Here is a 21,094-nt window from a genome sequence, read left to right as displayed (position 1 = left end):
GATTCTGTGTCTCCCTCTCTCTGACCCTCCCCCATTCATGCTCTGTCTCTCTCTGTCTCAAAAATAAATAAACGTTTAAAAAAATTAAAAAAAATAAATAAGATGTCTTGGGGGGTGGGGGAGGAGATGTCTTGGGGCACCTGGGTGGCTCAGTCCGTTAAGCATCTGACTCCTGGCTTCAGGTAGCACCTTCTGTATGTCTGGCCCAGCCTGTGCTTTCTTTGACATGGTCTCAAATACTCCTTACAACAACCTAGAGAAAGGGTTTATGTCTTAGGCTCCTACCAGTCATGTAAGTGTTGCAGTTGGCTGGCTCTTCTCTCACGCTCTTGCCCCTGATAAATGTCTGACGAGCTGGGTACGTCGTGGTCACGTTTTTGTCAAGAAGGCCAATAATTTTTCCCGATGACTATATTCTGTCCTTGCCAATTTCACAGAGAAAATACTTACTCACTTGAAATTTTTCCCAAAATCTCCTACAACTTTTTGTTATGAAAAATGTCAAACACACAGGAAAGGTGAAAAAATAGAAAAATGAACATTCATAAACTCTTTGAAGACTGGTCACATGAGAAAGCGATCGGGTTCGTATGGAGTCTAAGAATGGAGCTAGGACCAAGGAGGGGAAGGTAGCAGAAGACAAACTTCAGCTTGAAACCAGGAAGAATTTTCTATCTAGCAAGAGGGATGGGACCCGGTTAACGCAGAATGCGTGTGGACAGGGACGCGGTGGAGCAGATCCCCATACCGTGTAGGACGGAAGTCTAGACGACAGCTTAAGTTGTCTACGAGTCCACAAGCCACTGTTTTGTCTGAGTTCTAGAATTGCCCCTGCACTGTTTTCATAGCGGTTGTATAGTATTTCAGCCACCTCATGTGTTAACTCAGCATTTGAGGGAGGATCTGAGTGCCCAACATCCATTTGTAATGTGGTTTCTCTGGGAAGATGTGTTGAATCTCAAACAAAGGATATACAAACAAACTTCTGAAACATGACCCTGTAGAAGCTGGAGAATTGTCTCTTCTTTTCACTTGTCCTTAAACTCCTTGAAGTGTCCCGGCTACCCTCCTCCTGCCACTGTTCTGGGGTTTGGGGACTAGGTCTATGTTTGCCTTATTAAATTATGATTCCAACATGGGTTTGACCAGACAGGAAGGAAGAAGACCTGAGATCCACCCCTGCCTCCACCCACACGAGTCAGGTTTTCCCAGCTCGGCTTCGTGATTTTGTCCAAAGTAAATGTCGAGGGTGATAGATGGATAACCTCACTAAGAACCTGCCCTGACAGTTTAGCCAACCCTCTCTTCTTAGACCTCCAGCAGCTGTTTGTATCTGTACAATGCAGACAACATATTTGTGGCGCTTGGTTACAATGCATTTTAACATTTGATTACTGTAGCCTCTTGTCTGTTCTCCAGGTGTTCCATGTACCTTACTCTTGCTTCTTCATGATTGTAAATATTTTTTTAAATTTTCTTTAATGTTTATTTATTTATTTATTTATTTTAACATTTATTTATTCTTGAGACAGAGAGAGAGAGCGCATGAACAGGGGAGAGTCAGAGAAAGAGGGAGACACAGAATCTGAAACAGGCTCCAGGTTCTGAGCTGTCAGCACGGAGCCTGACGCGGGGCTCGAACCCACAGACCGCGAGATCATGACCTGAGCCGAAGTCGGACACTTAACCAACTGAGCCACCCAGGCGCCCCTAATGTTTATTTATTTTTGAGTGAGAGAGAGAGACAGAGACAGAGACAGAGACAGAGTGTGAGCAGGGGAGGGGCAGAGAGAGAAGAGACATAGAATTCAAAGCAGGCTCCAGAGCAGAGCCCCATGTGGGGCTTGAACTCACAAACCGTGAGACCATGACCTGAGCGAAAGTCGGATGCTTAACCGACTGAGTCACCCAGGTGCCCCTGTAAATTTTTTTTTTAATGTTTATTTATTTTGAAAGAGAGGGAGAGAGAGAGAGAGAGAGAGAGTGTGTGTGTGTGTGTGTGTGTGTGCTCGCATGTACAAGAGCGGGGGAGGGGCAGAGAAAGAGGGGGAGGGAGGATCTGAAGGCGGCTCTGTGCTGACAGCACAGAGTGGGCCTGATTCAGGGTTTGAACTCACGAACTGTGAGATCATGACCTGAGCAGAAGTCAGACACTTAAACCAACTGAGCCACTCAGGCGCGCCCCGCTTTTTCGTGACTGTGAACTTTGACTTTCCATCTGCCCCTAACATATTAATCTTTTAAGACGTTTGCAAAACCAACGACAGTGGCGGTGTGGTGTATAAGGAAAGGCCCTAAACTTGCAGACAGAGAAACTTAACCAGAATTCTACTCTCTGCCATTTACTAGCCCTGTGACCTTGGTAAATTTTATTTCGTTCCTGAGCTTGGTTTTCTCACTTCTGAAAGAGAAATGATTATACATTTGTAAAGTGTCTGTCGCCCAATAAATGGTCATCCTCACAAATGAGCCCATGCTGTTTGACACCATTTAAATGCAATTCTAGAATAGGCAAGACTAATCTATAGTGATGGAAAGTGGATCAGTGGTTGCCTGGGGCTGGTGGGGGTGGGATGGACAGATTGACTGCAAAGGACCAGGCGAACCTTTGGGGGTAGTGGAAGTGTTCTATACCTTGATTGAGATAGTGGTTACATGGGGTGTGCATGTTTGTGAAAATACATCCAATCATGCACTTAAAATGGGTGCTATTTAGTGTATGTAAACGATCTTTCAATAAAGTTGGTTTAAAAAAAAAAAGAGGGGCACCTCCTGGGTGGCTCAGTCAGTGGGGCACGCAACTCTCAATCTTGGGGTGATGAGTTCAAGCCCCTGTTGGGCATAGATCTTACTTAAAATAATAATAATAATAAATTTTTAATTAAAATTAAAGATAGATCTATATTAAGGAAGGTCATGTGACAAGCTAAAAATCAGGGGTTCTGTTACCAAGAAAGAAAGAATAATGGATCTTGGCCTAGGCAACCATTAATCTCTGCCCAAAGCCTTATCCGGTAACAATATTTCATATATAATGGTAGAAAATTGGAAATTACACAAATTAATAATGTACATCCATATTATGGCCATATCAAAATGATTATATTTATCTATATTTTTTTTAATTTTTTTTAATGTTTATTTTTGAGGGAGAGAGACAGAGTGTGAGTGGGAGAGGGGAGAGAGAGAGGGAGACACAGCGTCCAAAGCAGGCTCCAGGCTCTCAGCTGTCAGCTCAGAGCCAGACGTGGGCCTCGAACCCACAAACTGTGAGATCGTGACCTGACCCAAAGTTGGATGCTTAACCGACTGAGCCACTCAGGTGCCCCTCTATAGTTTTGTTTTGTTTTGTTTTGTTTTGTTTTTTTAACGTTTATTTATTTTTGAGACAGAGAGAGACAGAGCATGAATGGGGGAGGGTCAGAGAGAGGGAGACACAGAATCCGAAACAGGCCCCGGGCCCTGAGCTGTCAGCACAGGGGCTCGATGCGGGGCTCGAACTCACGGACCGCGAGATCGTGACCTGAGCCGAAGTCGGCGCTCAACCGACTGAGCCACCCAGGCGCGCCTAGTTTTTTTTAAACATTTATTCATTTTTGAGAGACAGAGACAGAGTATGAGTGGGGGAGGGGCAGAGAGAGGAGGAGACACAAAATCTGAACCAGGCTCCAGGCTCTGATCCTGTATAAGCTGTCAGCACAGAGCCCAATGCAGGGCTTGAACTCACAGAATGTGAGATCATGACCTGAGCTGAAGTTGGACACCCAAACAACTAAGCCACCCAGGTGCCCCTATAGTTCTTTTTTTTTTTTTAAGTTTAGTTATTTTGAGCAAGAGAGAGAGAGCGCAGGAGGGGTAGAGGGAGAGGGAGAGAGAGAGAGAGAGAGAGAGAGAGAGAATCCCAAGTAGGCTCCTCACTGTCAGTGCAGAGCCTGATGCGGGACTTGAACGCAGGAACTGTGAGATCATGACCTAAGCCAAAACCAAGAGTTGGATGTTTAACCTACTGAGCCACCCAGGAGCTCTGGAAACTTTTCATTAGTATGTTGTTAAGGGGGGGCAGGCGGAACAAGTTACCAAAAATTAACCTCTGTTCCGTAAAAGCATATATAGTAATACATGTGTATGTATAAAAATATTATACATATATGTATGGATGGATATATATGTATGATGTCTGGATGTGCTAAAAAGATTTCATCACATATCTTTTAATCCCCTTTATACCATTATTTTTACTAAAAAGCATGTGTCATTTTTATAAGCAGGAAAAAAAAAACTATTTTTTACCTGGGAAATATGTGGGCATCTGTGTCTCTTGGAAACTTCGTGAGTGGATCTGGGAGGAGAGCTATGGCCGGGTGGGATTCAGAGGCTGGAAAGGTCACATGAGTGATATTCAGCTCCTGGGTCATTTTCCTGCGGTCACATGAGTGATATTCAGCTCCTGGGCTCCTGGGAGATCCTGGGAGTATATCTGGAAGGCTATGGATCCCCTGGCCTGGAGCTCAGAGCGCAGTCTGTACTGGCTTCATGGGCATCATCACGGAGAAGATGGTCAGTGAAGCTAGGGGACAAGGCACGGTCCTGCCATGACGGTGCGGGCGCCTTCCTCTGCCTCCCCAGCGCCACTCCCCAAGATTCTCCATCTTGCTCTGCGCCCCCAGACACTGATCCTCGAGGACTGCATCACTTCAGACTCCCTGCCTTCTGGCTCCGCATTGGGTTCAGCCAAGGGGTTCAGATCGGAGGGTGGAAAAGAGAGAGCTTCCAGGGCACTTAGTCCTCTGGCTCCCTCCACGTGGGGTGATCACAGGCCAGACTGCTTTTCTCCCATGAAGGTCACAGCTCCTGTCAGGCAGGCTTCTCCACACTGATCCTGTTCCAGTCCCTGCCCCCTTCTCTATTCCTCAGGCCTGAGCCAGGTAATTCTCCCACTGTTGCTAGCCCCAGGGTATAGGACTGCACCTCAGGGTTTCCCAACACCTGCCCCACACACCTTTGTAAATCGCTCTTTTTCACACTCTCCTCACATGACCCAATCTGCCCACGGCACGCCATCTGTTTCCTGCAGGGGTTCTACCCACACAGGGCACTTGGGGGTGAGGAAGGGAAAGAACACCCCAATTTATTTTTTTTTCTTTCTTTTTTTTATATCTTTATTTTAATTTTTTTTTTGAAATGTTTAAAAATGTTTATTATCTTTGAGAGAGAGAGACAGAGACGGAGAGAGCACGAGGAGGGGAGAGGCAGACACACACACACACACACACATACACACACACACAGAATCCGAACCAGGTTCCAGGCTCTGAGCTGTCAACACAGAGCCCGATAACTGGGCCGAACTCACACACTGTGAGATCATGACCTGAGCTGAAGTCGGATGCCTAACCGACTGAGCCACCCAGGTGCCCCGAGAACACCCCAACTTAAAGGCAAGGCGGGGTTGGGATGAGCACTGGGTACTCTACGTAGGGGATGAATCCCTGGATCCTACTCCTGAGATCCTTATTGCACTATATGCTAACTACCTTGGATGTAAATTTAAAAATGTAAATAAATAAATAATAAGTAAATAAATAAAGGCAAGGAGAGGGAAAGGAAACTGGGCCTAAGGGGCAAAGACGTCTAAGGCAAAGCAGGGGTTATGAAACCAGAGGAGGGAGTCTCCAGAAGGAGGGAGGGGCCAACAGCTTTTGGAGGTTGCAAAGGTGGACCTCAAAGGTGTATTGAGATGGGCCACCTGGAGGAGGGAGCAGGGGACAAAATGAAGAGAATCGGGAGGGCGGTTATGGAGGAGGGGACTGAGTTGGAGATTTGGAGGAAGATAAGAGATGAAAAGAGGTGAGAGAAGAGAATGGGGCAGATGTGGGGCAGAGAGGCAGCCAGGCCACGTGGTGAAGACACAGAACTCTCTTCCACGTGGGGTGAGCAAGCAGTCGCTCCAAGAATGAGTGTGCATGTACAGAGGCACACACATGTCCACACACACCACGTACACACCCACCTCCTGCACCACACACGCTACCTCGCACACACATCACACCACTTACACACCACCAGTCACTGGCTGATCTGTAGAGCTTCCTGGGAGCCCGCACGACCACAGATCTTCGCTTTGCCCTGACACTCGTCTATTTGCTGGCATCACGCTGAACGCGGAAGGGGACAGATGAGAGAAGCCTGGTTCTGTCTCCTGATGCATAAGGAGTTCTCAGTGTTTACAGCGCGACACCTGGAACAATGGTAGGTGCTCCGCGGATAAATCTGGAATAGCCACACAGTCACTAGCTTTCATCCTGGGGTATCGTGCAAGGGCTACGCCTGGTCGCATGCGCTGACCTCCTAAGTCATTTAACCTAGGCCTCCCCTAAAGAGTGGCCTTCGCTAACCACGATCCAAATGCCTGTCCATACGGTAGAATATTCTAGCGTGAAAGGGAACCACGTGCTACAACTGCATGAATCTTTACAACATGATGTTGGGTGAAAAGAACAAGTTCCAGATCACTACCTACATACGTGATACTCTTTTAATAACGTTCAAGAACAACGAACACTAGACATTACATAATTCGGGAACATGTGCCCATTAAATAGAAAAATTTTAGGGGCGCCTGGGTGGCTCAGTCGGTTGGGCGGCTGACTTCGGCTCAGGTCATGATCTCGCGGTCCGTGAGTTCGAGCCCCGCGTCGGGCTCTGTGCTGACTGCTCAGAGCCTGGAGCCTGTTTCACATTCTGTGTCTCCCTCTCTCTGACCCTCACCCGTTCATGCTCTGTCTCTCTCTGCCTCAAAAATAAATAAACGTTAAAAAATTAAAAAAAAAAAATTTTTAGAGAGATGTAAGAGACTGCTAAATACAAAATTTAGGACAGTGAACTGCATCTGGGAAAGGCAAAGGGTGGACCCAGAGAGGATCATCTAGGTAGCTGGATGTCATTGTTAACGTCTGCTTCTCGAGTTGGATGGTGAGTTCACCTAGTATAATAAAATATAATAATACAGTAGGTCATGCTGGGAGCTTGAGACTGTATCATGAACCAAGGATTACGATTAATAAAAATTCTGTACATCGGATATCCTGTTACGATAAATAAAAATAAGGACTGTCCCCTCAGCTTGACCCTAGTTCTGCTTATTTTTGCACTTCCTCCCACAGCGATGCTGAGGGGTCACTGCAACCTTGCTCTTGGCAATCGGGGTTACTAGCGCAAGGCTGGGCAGGAAATGAACTGGGGGATGAGGCCATATCTGCTTTAACACTGTTGTCGATAGGTCCTTTGTGGTGAGGGTTTCCAAGAACCAGCAGAGCAGTTGAAGGAGCTGAGCAACATTTACAAGAAATGTGCCCCTGCCCCACCCCTAACCCCCGCTCCCTGCTCCTCCCCACCCCATCCTCCTTCTCCTCCCTTTACCGCCTCCAACTCTTCCTCCCCACCCAGGCTCAAGCAAAGGGCAGCTCACTAGAGCCAACAATGAATATTTCCACAGAACAGAACTGCTTACCCGATTCTCTGAAGTCTGGGGAAGAACTTTCTTGACCTCCAGATCCTGGGCCCTGAAAGAACCTTGAGTTGACTAATTCATACAAACAGTTTTTTTAAGTGGCAGTATGACAGAGTGGTAATGAACATTGACTGCCTGGGTCCAAACTCTGACCCGGCCACTTCTTAGGCAAGTAACCTTTGACACGGTACTCAACTGCTCTGTCCCTCAGTTTTCCCCATCTGTAAAATGGGAATAAATAGTATCTACCTCATGGAGCATTGAAAGATTAAATAAGTTAATATATGCAAAGCATGCAGAACAGTGTCGGGCACACAGTAGGTACTGGATGAATGTTAGCTCTTCTCCCCTGTTATGAAAAATGTAGGTCTAGTGCAGGGGTTAGCAAACTTTTTTTGTAAGTGCCAGGTAATAAATATTTTTCCTTTGCCAGCCATAAGGTCTTTGTCGAAACTACTCAACTCTTCCATTGTAGCATGAAAGCAGCCTTAGACAATACTTACGTGGACGAGCTTTATTTATGAACACTATTAAATTTCATATAATCCTTACACGTTACAAAATATTATTCTTCATTTGATCTTTTTTCAACCATTTAAAAACATAAAACCCGGGGTGCCCGGGTGGCTCAGTCGGTTGAGCGTCGAACTCTGGCTCAGGTTGTGATCTCTCGGTTGGTGAGTTTGGGTCCCACATCAGGCTCTCTGCTGTAGGTGCAGAGCTCGCCTCTGATCCTCCTGTCCCCCTCTGTCTCTCTGCACCTCCCCTGCTTGTGTTCTCTCTCAAAAATAAACATTTATATATATATATAATATATATATATAATGTATATATATAATATATATATAATGTGTATATATAGAATATATATATAATGTATATATATAATATATATATAATGTATATATATATAATGTTTTAATTTATGTGACATATAAATTATATATATATAATAAAATGATATATAAAATATATTTATATATATATAAAACCCAGCCTTGGCTTGCAGGTTATATAAACCCAGGTGCTGTGCCAGACTTGGTCAGTAGGCCGTAGTTTACTGATCCTTTGTTTAATGAGGAAAAAAATTAGCCTCTGGATCTCTTAGCTCAGTCTGCATGTTCAATGCCTTACTTTACAGATGAACAAACTGAGGCTCATCCTTCAAAGCCAGTTGAAATGCTGCTTCCTCTTTGAAGCCTTCCCAGATCACCTCAGTCAAGGGCAGTAATAACTCGACCTTCTGCCTCCTATGTGATAAACACAAACTTGTTTGTTACTTTTTAAAATCTATCATGGGGGCCCCTGGCTGGCTCAGTGGGTAGAACATGAGACTCTTGATCTCAGGGTTGTGAGTTCAGGCCCCACGTTAAGTGTGCAGTTTACTTTAAAAAAATTAATTAATTGAGAAAACAGTGTGGAGGTTCCTCAAAAAACTGAAAATAGAACTACCCTATGACCCAGCAATTGCACTACTAGGCATTTATCCAAGGGATACGGGTGTGCTGTTTCGAAGGGACACATGCACCCCCATGTTTAGAGCAGCACTGTCAACCATAACCAAAGTATGGAAAGAGCCCAAATGTCTATCGATGATGGATGAATGGATAAAGAAGATGTGGTATATATATACAATGGAGTCTTACTCGGCAATCAAAAAGAATGAAATCTTGCCATTTGCAACTATGTGAATGGAACTGGAGGGTATGATGCTAACTGAAACTAGTCAGTCAGAGAAAGACAAAAATCATATGACTTCACTCATATGAGGACTTTAAGAGACAAAACAGATGAACATAAGGGAAGGGAAACAAAAATAATATAAAAACAGGGAGGGGGACAAATAGAAGAGACTCATAAATATGGAGAACAAACTGAGGGTTGCTGGAGGGGTGGTGGGAGGGGGGATGGGCTAAATGGGTAAGGGGCACTAAGGAATCTACTCCTGAAATCATTGTTTCACTATATGCTAACTAATTTGGATGTAAATTTTAAAAAATAAAAAATTAAATTTAAAAAATTAATTAAGGGGCGCCTGGGTGGCTCAGTCGGTTAAGCGGCCGACTTCAGCTCAGGTCATGATCTCGCAGTCCGTGAGTTCAAGCCCCGCGTCGGGCTCTGTGCTGACAGCTCAGAGCCTGGAGCCTGTTTCAGATTCTGTGTCTCCCTCTCTCTGACCCTCCCCCATTCATGCTCTGTCTCTCTCTGTCTCAAAAATGAATAAACGTTAAAAAAAATTTAAAAAAAATTAATTAATTGGAATGCTTGGGTGGTTCAGTCCGTTAAGCATCGGACTCTTGATTTCCACACAGGTCATGATCTCACGGTTCATGAGATGGAGATGTGCTGTCAGCACAGAGCCTGTTTGGGATTCTCTCTCTTCCTCTCTCTCTTCCCCTTCCCCATTCACTCACACTCCCTTTCTCTCTCTCTCTCTCAAAATAAATAAACTGTAAAAAATTAAATCAAAATTTAAAATTTATCATGCAATATTTAAGACCAACCAAAAGCTATAAAGAACAACACAGGGGAGTGCCTGGGTGGCTCAGTCGGTTGAGTGTCCGGCCTTGGCTCAGGTCATGATCTCACAGCTCGTGAGTTCGAGCCCCCGCGTCGGGCTCTGTGCTGACAGCTCAGAGCCTGGAGCCTGCTTCAGATTCTGTGTCTTCCTCTCTCTCTGCCCCTAACCCACTCGCATTCTGTCTCTGTCTCTCTCAAAAATAAATAAACATTAAAAAAAACTTTTTAATGGAACAACGCAAGGGCACCTGGCTGGCTCAGTCAGTAGAGCATACCATTCTTGATCTTGGAGTCAGGAGTGCGAGCCCCATGTTGGGCTTAGAGCCTACTTTAAAAGGGGGGGGGGGATCATGCAAATATCTTCATCTTTATCATCTAGCCTCTGAAAGAAAGCATCACCCAGTCAAAGGCCCCCAGATACTCCTCCCCAAACCATAGCTTCCCTTCCTCCTCCCCAGAAGTAAGGACCACTATCCTGTCTCTATTGCCCTCCCCACCTCCATACTTTCATCACATCTATTAGGCATCCCTAAGCATAATCCCTAGTGTTTGTTTGCAAGTAGTACACCCCTTATTTAATTCCTTCTTCCTTACAATCCAATCAAGAAATATCTCTATTTGCAGGTTAGAACTTGCCCAAGGCATCCAGGTAATGGTGATGGAATCAAAGCTCAAGAGTGAGTCCCAGGCTAGTGCTTCTAACCATCACTCCCCCAATATTCCTGTGGCCACAGTCTTACTAGACATGGACTCCCTTTCTTCACTAGATTGTCAACTGCCAGTGAGAAGAGACTGTGCTTTCTCCCTTCCCATACAACCCCTAAGATCCTGCACCCTGTAATAGGAGCACGATATTGTATTTCTTTAAAGAGACACTGTCTTCCATCACCCCTAGCAGTCCCAGTAGGGGAAACTGCCAGAAATTCACTTCAAGGGAGGGATGGGTGGGGTTTTGCAAGATTTCGTTAGAAGTTTGGAGCAACTTTTGAGTGTTCAAGTGTCAACTTTACTGGAAAGGATGAGGCATCCAACATTCATGCTCCAAGAGATTGGGAGTTTGTGTGTGTGCTTGGGTAGGGGTGGGGAGGAAAGAGGAACTCAAAACATCGGCCCCCAAAACCGAAAAATACTTCCTTTCCCACAGCCACGGTGGGGCTGAGCTAGGGCTCGGGGTCTAGTTCAAGCTTAAGGGCAGACAATGAAACGTATCGTGACCCCGGACCCTCAAGCAACCTGACAAGACATCTGGCCAGCGTCCAAAGGGTGTTTGCATGCACCGAGGGGAGGGAGCAAGATGACCCATGGGGAAAGAATATTAGAGGCGCTTGCTGATGCTTATGCAGAAAAAGAAACCAACATTTACTAATACTTAATATGCAAATTAACAGCAGTACACGCTCCAAAACGTGCTTGCTGCCTATCAGGGTGTATTCAGGCCACGTGCACTAAGTGGATTCATAGGTTCCACCATCCAGTTTACACTAAACTCTGACAGGGGCGCCTGGCTGTCTCATTGGTAGGGCCTGCGACTCGAGGTCTTGTGAGTTCGAGCCCTCCGCTGGGGGTAGAGTTTACTTGAAAAACAAAAAAAAGAAAAAGAGAAAAGGAACTCAAAAAAGAGCAAGGGGCGTGAGCAGATTCCTGCAAAGAAATCATAGACTAAAAATACTAATCCCAGAACAAGCGGTAAAATGGCAGAGCTAACTTTTCATCTACTCCCATTATAAGCTCTGTGTAAAGCACATCGGAGGGGAAAACCCGGTCTGCTTAAGTCAAAAACATTTCCACCCACCTGCTATTAACGACTCAAGCCCACACGAAAGGCGAAGGGACCTCGAATCAGGGAACTGAGAGCAATACAGGTATACAGGTTTTCAGGAAGCTGAACACGTCAGGTATGCGTGCTCAGAATGTTTGGCTCGTGGGAACGACAGCTGAAAAAGAAGCTTCCACTGTCAGCTTAGCAACAGAGCGGTTTGCTCTCTAGGTCAGCCCTGTCCAATAGAACTTTCTGCAGCGATGAAAATGTTCTGTAGTTCCACCTCCACTAGTCAGGAGGAGCTATCCCAGGAAATGTGACTGACACCAACTGACTAGGCCGTATAGTGTGTTGAGGGCTCTAGAATCTGCAACAGAAATAGAGGCCAGACCCCTCAGGCCGAATTTGCCCACCGAAGGCTGCCCCCCACCAAGCCTTTGGCCGCATATTTATTTCAGAAAGGCTACTAGCCCACATGTCCTGTTGAAGGAAACCCAATTTAGGCTTAACGCTCTCTTTTCTCCCAGGAGATTGAGGCACCCGCCAGGAATTCAAGAAATGAGCCTCCCCTCAGCACGGACAACACTTTAAAAGCCACAAGTTAAGACAAAGGTTTTTATTCAAAAAACGCCAAGTATAAAAAAAAAAAAATAATAAGATCTCTTTTATTCCCCTGTACAGTATTTCACTCAGATAAAACCAGCAGGCTACATACTGCTCAAAACACAGCCCCAGAGAGGATCCGGAAGGCACACCATCCAGAACTGCTTTTCATATATCTATCCTATGTACACCAGTCAGCAATGCCCCTTCCCCTCCCCCACGGAACCCATACCCACTTGGGCGAGTAGGTGAGGGGGCCCCGCAGCAGTCAGGGAGCCGCAGCAGCTGCCCCGCCTGAGTCCCGTCACCCTACAAACAGAGCGAGCCCTCCCCTAAAGGTCCCCAAGTCAGAGGAGGAAAGGAGGAAAGAAACTATGGCAGCAGCCGTGGAAGCTTGGAGCAGGAAGGGAACCAAATAAATAAATAAATAAATACATAACGTTGACCTCCAGGTTAGAATGCGCATCTTTTCCAAAAAAAAAAAAAAAGAAAGAAAGAAAGAAAGAAAAGAAAACAAAAACAGGTAAAATAACTTAAAGGCAAAATTAAAAAAAAAATTCAATCAACTACAATCCTTTTGTACACTACCCATGCCGACTGTACACACATTTACAGTTTTTCTGTTGATTTGCATTGTTTGTGCATTTTTGTGTGTGTGAGGTCTTGGCTTTGAAACAGTTAAGTAAAAACCAAAAAGGAAGACCAGTTCACTCGGAGTTTTACTAAAGGAGGCAGAAAAAGGGCAGGTGGCTCAGCGTTTGGCCCTGTAGCCTCTTCCATGGCACCTTTCATAGGAAGGATGGGGGGAGGGGGACAGGAGAGAAAAATAGGGAACCAAACCCAGGCAGATTTTTGGAGAAGCAGCAGGTAAAAGAGGCAAGTTCAAGTATTTCTCCCAGCACAGCCGGAGTCCCCACAGAAGGCACTCAGAAGAGTCGGAAGAGGTGACAGGGACTTCAAATGTTGCTAGTCCTATCCTACCCCAACCCGTTTCCCCCCTACCCGACCCATCGCGGCATTCAGCAGAACTCGTGATGAAGGGAACAGTTCCATGGCAGGGTTCTGACCCCCCCCCTCCCCCCCCCCCCCCCCCGCCCCAGGATTTTGCAGAGTCCAGCCAAGCCGGACCTCTTTGAATAGGAGACAGCATCTACGGGAGGAGTTGAGGCCTAGGACGCCTGGAGAGGAGTCTCTTCCCCCACTGTTGGGAGGCAACCTCCAGGGGCCTGGGGTCTGGAATGAGTTGTAAATGTTGTTCCTGTTATCAAGCACTGTCCTGCTTGGCGAGAAGTGTCACTGGTACTCTGGGAAGCTGGAAACAGAAGCTTCCCCTCCCTCGAGCATCTGAGGGGGAGGGGAAGACCTGCCAGAAAAGCTGCTATTTGCTGGGCCCTGGTGACAGGCTGTGCAGATGGATCTCGGCTGTTTCCTGGGGCAGGAGGACATCTTGCATCCAGGGATGGTTCTGGATTTCTTCGAAGGATGGCCGATCTGACGGTCTCAGGGCCAAGCACCATCTAATGAGATGCTGACACTCTGCAGAAAGCAAGACAGACAGAGGTTACAAATGACTCAACCTGTTTCTGCGATGCAAAGGTCTTGCTCATTTGCTTCCCAGGGGCCCACTACAGTCTGGGGTCCAACAGAGACCACGAACCTCCTAGAACTAGTTTTCAATGGGAAGGTATGAACTATAAGAGCTGGATCTTCCAACTTGCTTTCAGCTAAAAAAACAGCTCCCCTCTTAAACCTGTGGTTTTCAAACTTCAATAGCTGGGGCCTTTCCCACGACACCCACTCACTAGAAATAGGAAGAATGATGACAAGGGATTTTGATGAGACATCAGTGAGCATGATGAGGTGATTCAATTCACCTACAACTTACAAATATGAACACCACCCACAATGAGGTCACTGGAACCACAACATTTAGAGAGTCTGCCTTAAGGGAGAAGGCTCAAAGAACCCTCAACTTTTCACTCTGTGGCAAAAGAGCCAGGAGTTGAGGGATCAGGACTGCTGGCAAAAAAACAAAAAACAAAAAAAAACAGCTTTCGGCCAAACTAGATGGTCTTTTCTTCACAATAGTCTCACACATGGTCTTCCTATGGCCTCCCAGGGAATGCTCAACACAAACCATTCAATTCCTGAGCTCTAGCTCTCCAGAATCACTGGCCTACGACTCTGCTAAGCCAAGGGTCGCGGCATCCCCTGGAGAGGTGAAGCTCTCCAGAATTCAAAGACTGTCCCCTGAGGTCTAACCGCCTTGTGATTCCTGCTTCTCTTCAACAAGGGGCTTCCCAAAAGTTACCTGAAGAGACCCTCTGCCTGAAGAAAACTTGGCCCCTGATGATCTCTTCATCATGCTCAAAAGGAATATCTCCACAGACCATATCATACAGCAGGATCCCCAGAGACCAGACGGCGGCCGACCTGCCATGGTAGCGATGGTAGCGGATCCACTCTGGGGGACTATACACTCGGGTCCCTGCGAGCCGGGGGGAATAGAAAGGAAAACACGCTTTTAGCAAAAAGAAACAAAGCAACGCATATAGCGAATGACTCTTACAAGATAACAGCACCACTCCATGTCTCCCGGGACAGGAGCTGGGCTAACTCTATTTCCCCCCTAGGCTAAAAGGAGTGGATGAGTGGCATCTTTCCAACACAAAGCCTTCCCTACCCCTCTACCAGCCCAGACCATACATCACAATTCTTTACAAACTGCTCCTACAGACAAACAGCGCTGGCCACAAACCCCAAGCCTGAGGCCCGCATGCGCTAGGACCACCCACAATGGGACGAAGGGATGAAAGTCTGCACAACCCAGGGAGGTATCCCAGAATATCCTGAAACTGCATGAAGGTGTCCCGGGAGCCTGGGTGATTCTCTTCTCAGCTGCCATCCAGTCCAGGGCCCTTATACAACATACTACATCCTAAAAGACAGGGTGCCCTTTGAGAGGCCTTCCTCCCCCTGCTCTGAGCGCCGCGACAGACATCCACACCCTGTCTTCCCCCCACTGCAAAGGTAGACAGCGCTGCAGAGCCGGTTTCAGACCACGTGATTCCTGTTTACAAACTTTGGGTTGTAAAAAAAAAAAAAAAAAAAAGGTGGGGGCCATCCCGCTTGTGCTCACCAGGGGGCAGCAAAGACTCGGAGGAAAAAACAAGGGAGGACCCGGCCAGCCATTAACTGTTAAATACAAAAAAATGCTGCCCAACCCAGCGTCCTCCAAGGGCAAATAAACACAAACCACAAGCCCCGGTCACAAGTTTTGAAAGGCTGTAGTTGGTTAGGTTAAGCCGCTCAGATGATGACCCACCCTCCTTTGCTTTGATCTCAGGCTCCCTATTCCATTTTTTCTGAAAGAACCCGCTCCAAGCCCCTCCCTAGGGTAGGTTTTCATCCTCTCTGCGGAGACACCCAACTAATTTTCAAACCAGCAAGAGATCTTATTTCACAACATTCATTCCCGACTCCCTCACCCCACAATGACAAAAAATAAATAAATAAATAAGGAGGAAGCACAATAAAATGAGTTACTTAGTGAAACTACTGTTTCTATCCCTTTATCCGTCCCTAGATCAAAGGGGAGAGAAACTGCAGCTCTAAAAACTACATCACAGAAAACTCCTTTATAAAACAAAACAAAAATTACAAAGCCGGCGTCAATTTTCATCCCTCCCGCTCTCTCCTCCCTCCCCCCCCCACCCCATCCCTTTACTGGCGGGGAAACTGGGTCAGACTTCAGAAATCTGGGCTACGGCCGGTTGCCCACAACCTCTTATTCATCGGAAAAGCTTGGAACCCACTGAATTCCAGTTAAAAAATAACATCATGCCAGAAACATGACAGGTTCAGCTGGCTGGAAATCTCCGGCTTTACTACGCTGGGAAGCTCTTCTTCGCCCCACCCCTGCTAGCACCGAGCCAGACGGCCCGATGACCTTTACAAAGGGCCGAAGAGGGAAGCCGGCCGAGGCCTCCAGGCAAGGCCAAGTCACCTGGGCAGCTCCCTCCCCGGCAGCTCCCTCCCAGGCCTGGCTCACCATCGAAGTCCGTGTAGACGGTGTCCTTGAGCAGCGCCCCCGACCCGAAGTCGATGAGCTTGAGCTCGCCGCGATTGAGGTCGATGAGGATGTTCTCGTCCTTGATGTCGCGGTGGAGCACCCCGCAGTTGTGGCAGTGCCGCACAGCCTCCAGCACCTGCCAGAAGAAGCTGCGGGCCAGCTCCTCCTGCAGAGCCCCCCTTTCCGTGATAAAGTCGAAGAGGTCTTGCACCGGCTCGGGCCTCTCCAGGATCAAGACGAAACTGTCGGGCCTCTCAAACCAGTCCAGGAGCCGAATGACGCCGGAGAAGCCCGAGCTCACCTTCTTCAGCAGGACCACTTCCATGGGCACTCGGGTGCCATTGGGCTGCAGGGGCGAGGAGGCTACGTTAGGGCGGGAGTCGGAGGGGACCCCTCACCCCACCCCATCCTTCAGGGTCGCTCACTCCAAGGCACTCACCAGCTCTCCCCAATCGGAAATCCGGTCCTTCTCCACGTGCTTGATGGCCACCTGGAAACCCCCCAAAGAGGCTCCATTAGGTCCTCTCGCCGGGGCCAAAGCACACCCGAGAGTCTCCCGCCCGGCGCGCCCTCCCCACGGCGGGGCGCCCACTCACCGGCAAGTTGTCGGCGACCCGGATGCCTGAGTAGACCGAGCCGAAGCCTCCGCTGCCCAGTAGCGGGCCCACCTGGTACTGCGACTCCAGGGGCTCCTTCTCCTTGCCTAGGAAAGGGGGAGGCAAAGGGGACTCAGTGCCGGCCCGTGAGGGCCCCCCCCCAGCTCCCAACCCTAGGGGTCTAGCCGCCTCCCCATCCCGGGATGGGGGGTGGGGGGTGGACGCTCACCGGGCGCCAGCTTGGTGGCGTGCAGGTCGTTGCAGGGCGCGGTGCGCAGGTGGGCAAGCGAGTTGATTTTGGACAAGAGCATCCCAACCTCCAGGGTGTCGGCGTAGGGACTGTGTCTGGAGGAGCTGCAGCAGGAGCTGGGGCTGGGGTTATGCCGGTGGCTGTGCCGATGGCTGGAGCTGAGGCTGCGGCTGGCGTTGCGGCTGCGGCTGCGGCTGGCGCGGAAGGCCGAGGGCGAGTCGGAGGACGACTGGGGGCGCTGCCGGGGCTGGCGGCTGGCGGACACGCCGGCGGGGTCAGTCAGCGCCGAGGGCGGCGGGGTGGGCGGCTCGTGGGGCTCGTGCGGCAGCGCCGCGGCACTGGGAGCTTGTAGCTGCTGCTGCTGCTGCCGGTCCCGCCACCGCCGCCGCCGCCGCCGCCGCCGCCAAGTCCTGTCGGGCCTCCTCCGCCACCGCGGCCGCTGCAGCAGACGCCCGGCTCGCCCAGCCGCCAGGAGTAAAGGGGCGGAGCGCGCCGGCGGTGGCGGGGGGGGTCGCGGGCGGGCGGGGATGGGGCGGGGCCTCTCCGGGAGGCCTAGGCGGGGAGCCGGGCTGCCGGGCCGGCTGAGGGAGGAGAGGGGGTGGGGAAGCGGCGGGACAGGGCGACTCCCCTCGGCCCCCGCCCCGCGCGCTCCTTCGCCGCGCCCCGGCCCCGCCCCCGCCGGCGCGTCTCCAGCCAACCAGAAGCTGACTGATCTGCATAACGCGGCGCGCCCCGCCCACGCCCCGCCCCGCTCTCGCGGTCAGAATGGTCTCTACGCCGCCACGACGTGGCGGGAAGGAAAAGGCGCCAAAATGGAGGGGGAGGGGCGCGGGGCGTGAGGGGAGGCGGGAGCTGGGTGTCGAGCCGCGAGGGAGGAAGGATGGGGAGGGGCGTATCGATTCAAACCCAAACAATAACAAAGCCATCAAAGGCCGCCGGAGGCCGGCTCTGCGGCTCTCTGTTTCTCGGAGGTTTTTGGGTCAAGGGCTCGAGCTGGAGCATAACAAGTTGCGCGGGGACGACAGGCGTCGGTGTGTCAGGCGGGGAGGCCGGCGCGCCGGGGAGTGAGGGACTGTGTGTGTGTGTGGGGCGGGGTGCCGACGAGGGTGGTCCTCCTGTGTGACTCAGACCCGAGACCTCCAAGTCGGCTTGGGCGGCTTCACGAGGCGCTGTGGGCTCGGGTTGGGTCCCCGGGGGTTGTGTGTTGGGGGCGCGTGGGGGGCGAAGGAGCTGCAAGATGTGAGTCACGGCGGTTTCACCGAGGGAGTGGAGGTGTCACAGGCCTGGAATAAAACCGGGGGAGAGCTCGGCTTATTCGGGGGAGGGGTCCAGATCGCGGTTGTTCCAGCTGGTGGAAAAAAAATCAGCCCCCAGATTCTCGAGCCGGCGTTTATTTTAAAAATGCAGACAAGTACCAGTGAATCCTGATTCCTGAGAAGTGATGTGTGTTAGCGTGCCCGGCAAAGAGGAATCACGAAACAAATGTTGGTATTATGATGCCAGATGCTGTCTCAGCCCCTCCTGTGAGGGCGGGAGAAAGAGGAAAATTCCTCACCGAAAACGAGGGTGGGAGGGCGCGCTTGATTTAATCAGAGTTTTCGCGTTGTGTTCACCTTTTCATCAGCCTGTTATTACCAGTCTGGCAATACTAGCAATTATTGGCTGCACCGAGTCTTGTCTCAAAGGAAATCCCCCCACTCTCTGCCCCGCCGTGGAAATAACGCGGAAAACTGGCCAAATCCACTTTCAGCCTTTGTCCTTTTAAACTTCACGTAGAGTTGATAACGACGTGTGAAATGAGTCCATTAAAATTCTGTGTAATCCATACATTGAATTGTCGGTGGCCTAAGTCATCGAAAGCTAACTGCATCCCGTTTTAATATTTTTCAAGCGCCTGTCACTTAAAGGAGAAATGGAAGTTCGAGGATCTTAGCTGTAGCGGCAGTCACTAGTGAATTTAGGTGTTTCGTTAAAAGTTTTCGCCGGCGCTTGTTTTAGAAAGATGTGCCCCGATAGTTCAGCTTTTACAAATCTATCTTATAAAATATTCCATTCTCCTTTTGTTTGTGTTCTGTGGCCTAACTCTTATGGTTGATGACTAGGAGAAAACCCAAGAGAACAAGAATTGCTCCCTTTTGTTCAGACAGGAAAATGAAACATAAATAGGATGACACAGGGTCATACAACAATGACCCAAATGCAACTTGGAGTGTTCAAAGATTGCCTTTTATCAGGGTCTACGACTGTCCTTGGTACTAAGACATCAAGTGTAAATGTAAGTGACCCAGCTCTTCCAATCCCCTTTACCCTGTTCTCCTTTTTCGAGCCCTACAGGACAACCCCGACATGCTCCCACTCACCCAGCACTTGCCAGACTTTCTGCCTCTCCAGAGGCATCCAACCTATTTCCGAGGGCATCCTAGGGTTGCCCTCACCTCTTCACTTTTATTTAAAGCCTTTCCAGCCTCCAGGACACCAGACTGTTAAACAACACCAAGCATTCTTCACTGTCCACTCCACTCATCTGACAATCATGTGTTTGGCTTTTTATTTTTTTGGATCTCCTTGTTGATTAACTCCTCAATTAGTTACACCTTGTTTCCCTATTCTTTGAACATTATATATATTTATATATTTTTAAAGTATTTTATTATGATTTTTTTAATGTTTATTTATTATTTATTTTTGAGAGAGAGAGTGTGAGAGGGGAAGGGGCAGAGAGAGAGAGGGAGACACAGAATCTGAAGCAGACTCTAGGCTCTGAGGTGTCAGCACAGAGCCCGATGCCGGGCTCGAACTCCTGAACTGCGAGATCGTGACCTGAGCCAAAGGTGGATGCTCAATGCACTGAGCCACCCAGGCGCCCCAAACGTATATGTTTTTGTTGTCCAACACCTGTTGGACAACATGTGTCGTTGAGGAGAAGGAGAAGACCAAAATGAGTCTCAACAAAAAGGTCATGAGAAAAGTCAACTGATACTAAATTTAAGTGAATTAGGCGGGCTTGGGTAAAATAAAGGGAAGGTGAGGAGCAAGGGGCTTAAAAATATGGGATTTGGCACCTACTAGTTCTGTGACATTCGTCACGTTACTTAACCTTTCTAAGCTTTAGACTCTGGATGGAGATAATAGCACCTACCTCATAGGGCTGTTGTAAGGCGCAAATAAAATTCTACATGTAAAGCACGTAACCTAGCACAGAGTAAACTTCTAATAAATGTTAGCTGTGATGACAATAATGACGATTGTGATTATGACAATAATGACTTTGGAATGGTCTTGTACCTTGGAGGTTCCAAAGGTGAAATACTAGATACATCTGATTGTAATCATCCAGGGACAGAATGTGATTCAAAATAATTGTATACATTAAATCAAGTTCAACCTTTTTCACTTTCTCTAGATCTTTGCAGGGCTAAATATTTAATTAGGTAGAGCTAAAGTGATTAACATTTAATATGCTGCTTCGTATGGTGGCTGCTTCACAGCTGGAAGTTACAAAACATGGACCTTGCTTGGCAAAGAGCTTTTATTTACTTAAAACTGCTTTTAAAGATAATTATTAAACATTCAAGTATGTATTGCATTAAAAGTTACTCTTCCAGGGAGGGTAGGGAACTTGATGTGTTTATTCATCAAAATGTAGTTTTAATAATAAAAACAATCGCGGTCTGTGCTGTTTCAAAGAATCTAACAAAGAATCGGAAAAATCGTGCTAATAATGAAATAACAAGAGCTTTTGGAAAGATAAAGGCCATAATTATGCTTACAATTCTCTGTAAAG

The 21,094-nt window shown here is 48.3% G+C and overlaps 1 protein-coding gene and 2 long non-coding RNA genes across 3 annotated transcripts in view; 1 reads left to right on the top strand and 2 right to left on the bottom strand.

Annotated features, from left to right (window-relative positions):
• The window catches only part of LOC131514141 (uncharacterized), a 35,769-nt gene extending 31,380 nt beyond the window's left edge, over positions 1 to 4,389 (bottom strand). Inside the window, exon 1 of the long non-coding RNA XR_009262953.1 lies at positions 4,291 to 4,389. This is a non-coding gene — a long non-coding RNA (uncharacterized LOC131514141). The remainder of the gene's footprint in view (positions 1 to 4,290) is intronic.
• Positions 4,390 to 13,093: 8,704 nt separating this feature from the next.
• Positions 13,094 to 17,785, bottom strand: PIM1 (Pim-1 proto-oncogene, serine/threonine kinase). The gene is made up of 6 exons (XM_058733767.1): positions 17,290 to 17,785; positions 17,061 to 17,167; positions 16,904 to 16,954; positions 16,444 to 16,810; positions 14,704 to 14,880; positions 13,094 to 13,928 (listed from the first exon to the last, which is right to left on the bottom strand). The coding sequence occupies exons 1-6, from the start codon at positions 17,369 to 17,371 to the stop codon at positions 13,771 to 13,773; spliced, it is 942 nt and encodes a 313-aa protein (XP_058589750.1). The 5' UTR covers positions 17,372 to 17,785; the 3' UTR covers positions 13,094 to 13,770.
• A 149-nt stretch (positions 17,786 to 17,934) lies between these two features.
• On the top strand, positions 17,935 to 20,884 carry LOC131514135 (uncharacterized). Its single transcript, XR_009262951.1, has 2 exons — positions 17,935 to 18,341; positions 19,413 to 20,884. It is a non-coding gene; the product is annotated as an uncharacterized LOC131514135 (long non-coding RNA).
• The last annotated feature ends 210 nt before the right edge of the window (positions 20,885 to 21,094 follow it).

This window comes from Neofelis nebulosa, chromosome 6, assembly GCF_028018385.1.
Source record: "Neofelis nebulosa isolate mNeoNeb1 chromosome 6, mNeoNeb1.pri, whole genome shotgun sequence".
In the NCBI taxonomy this organism is placed as follows: domain Eukaryota; kingdom Metazoa; phylum Chordata; class Mammalia; order Carnivora; family Felidae; genus Neofelis; species Neofelis nebulosa.
This window is presented reverse-complemented; position numbering and strand designations above follow the sequence as displayed.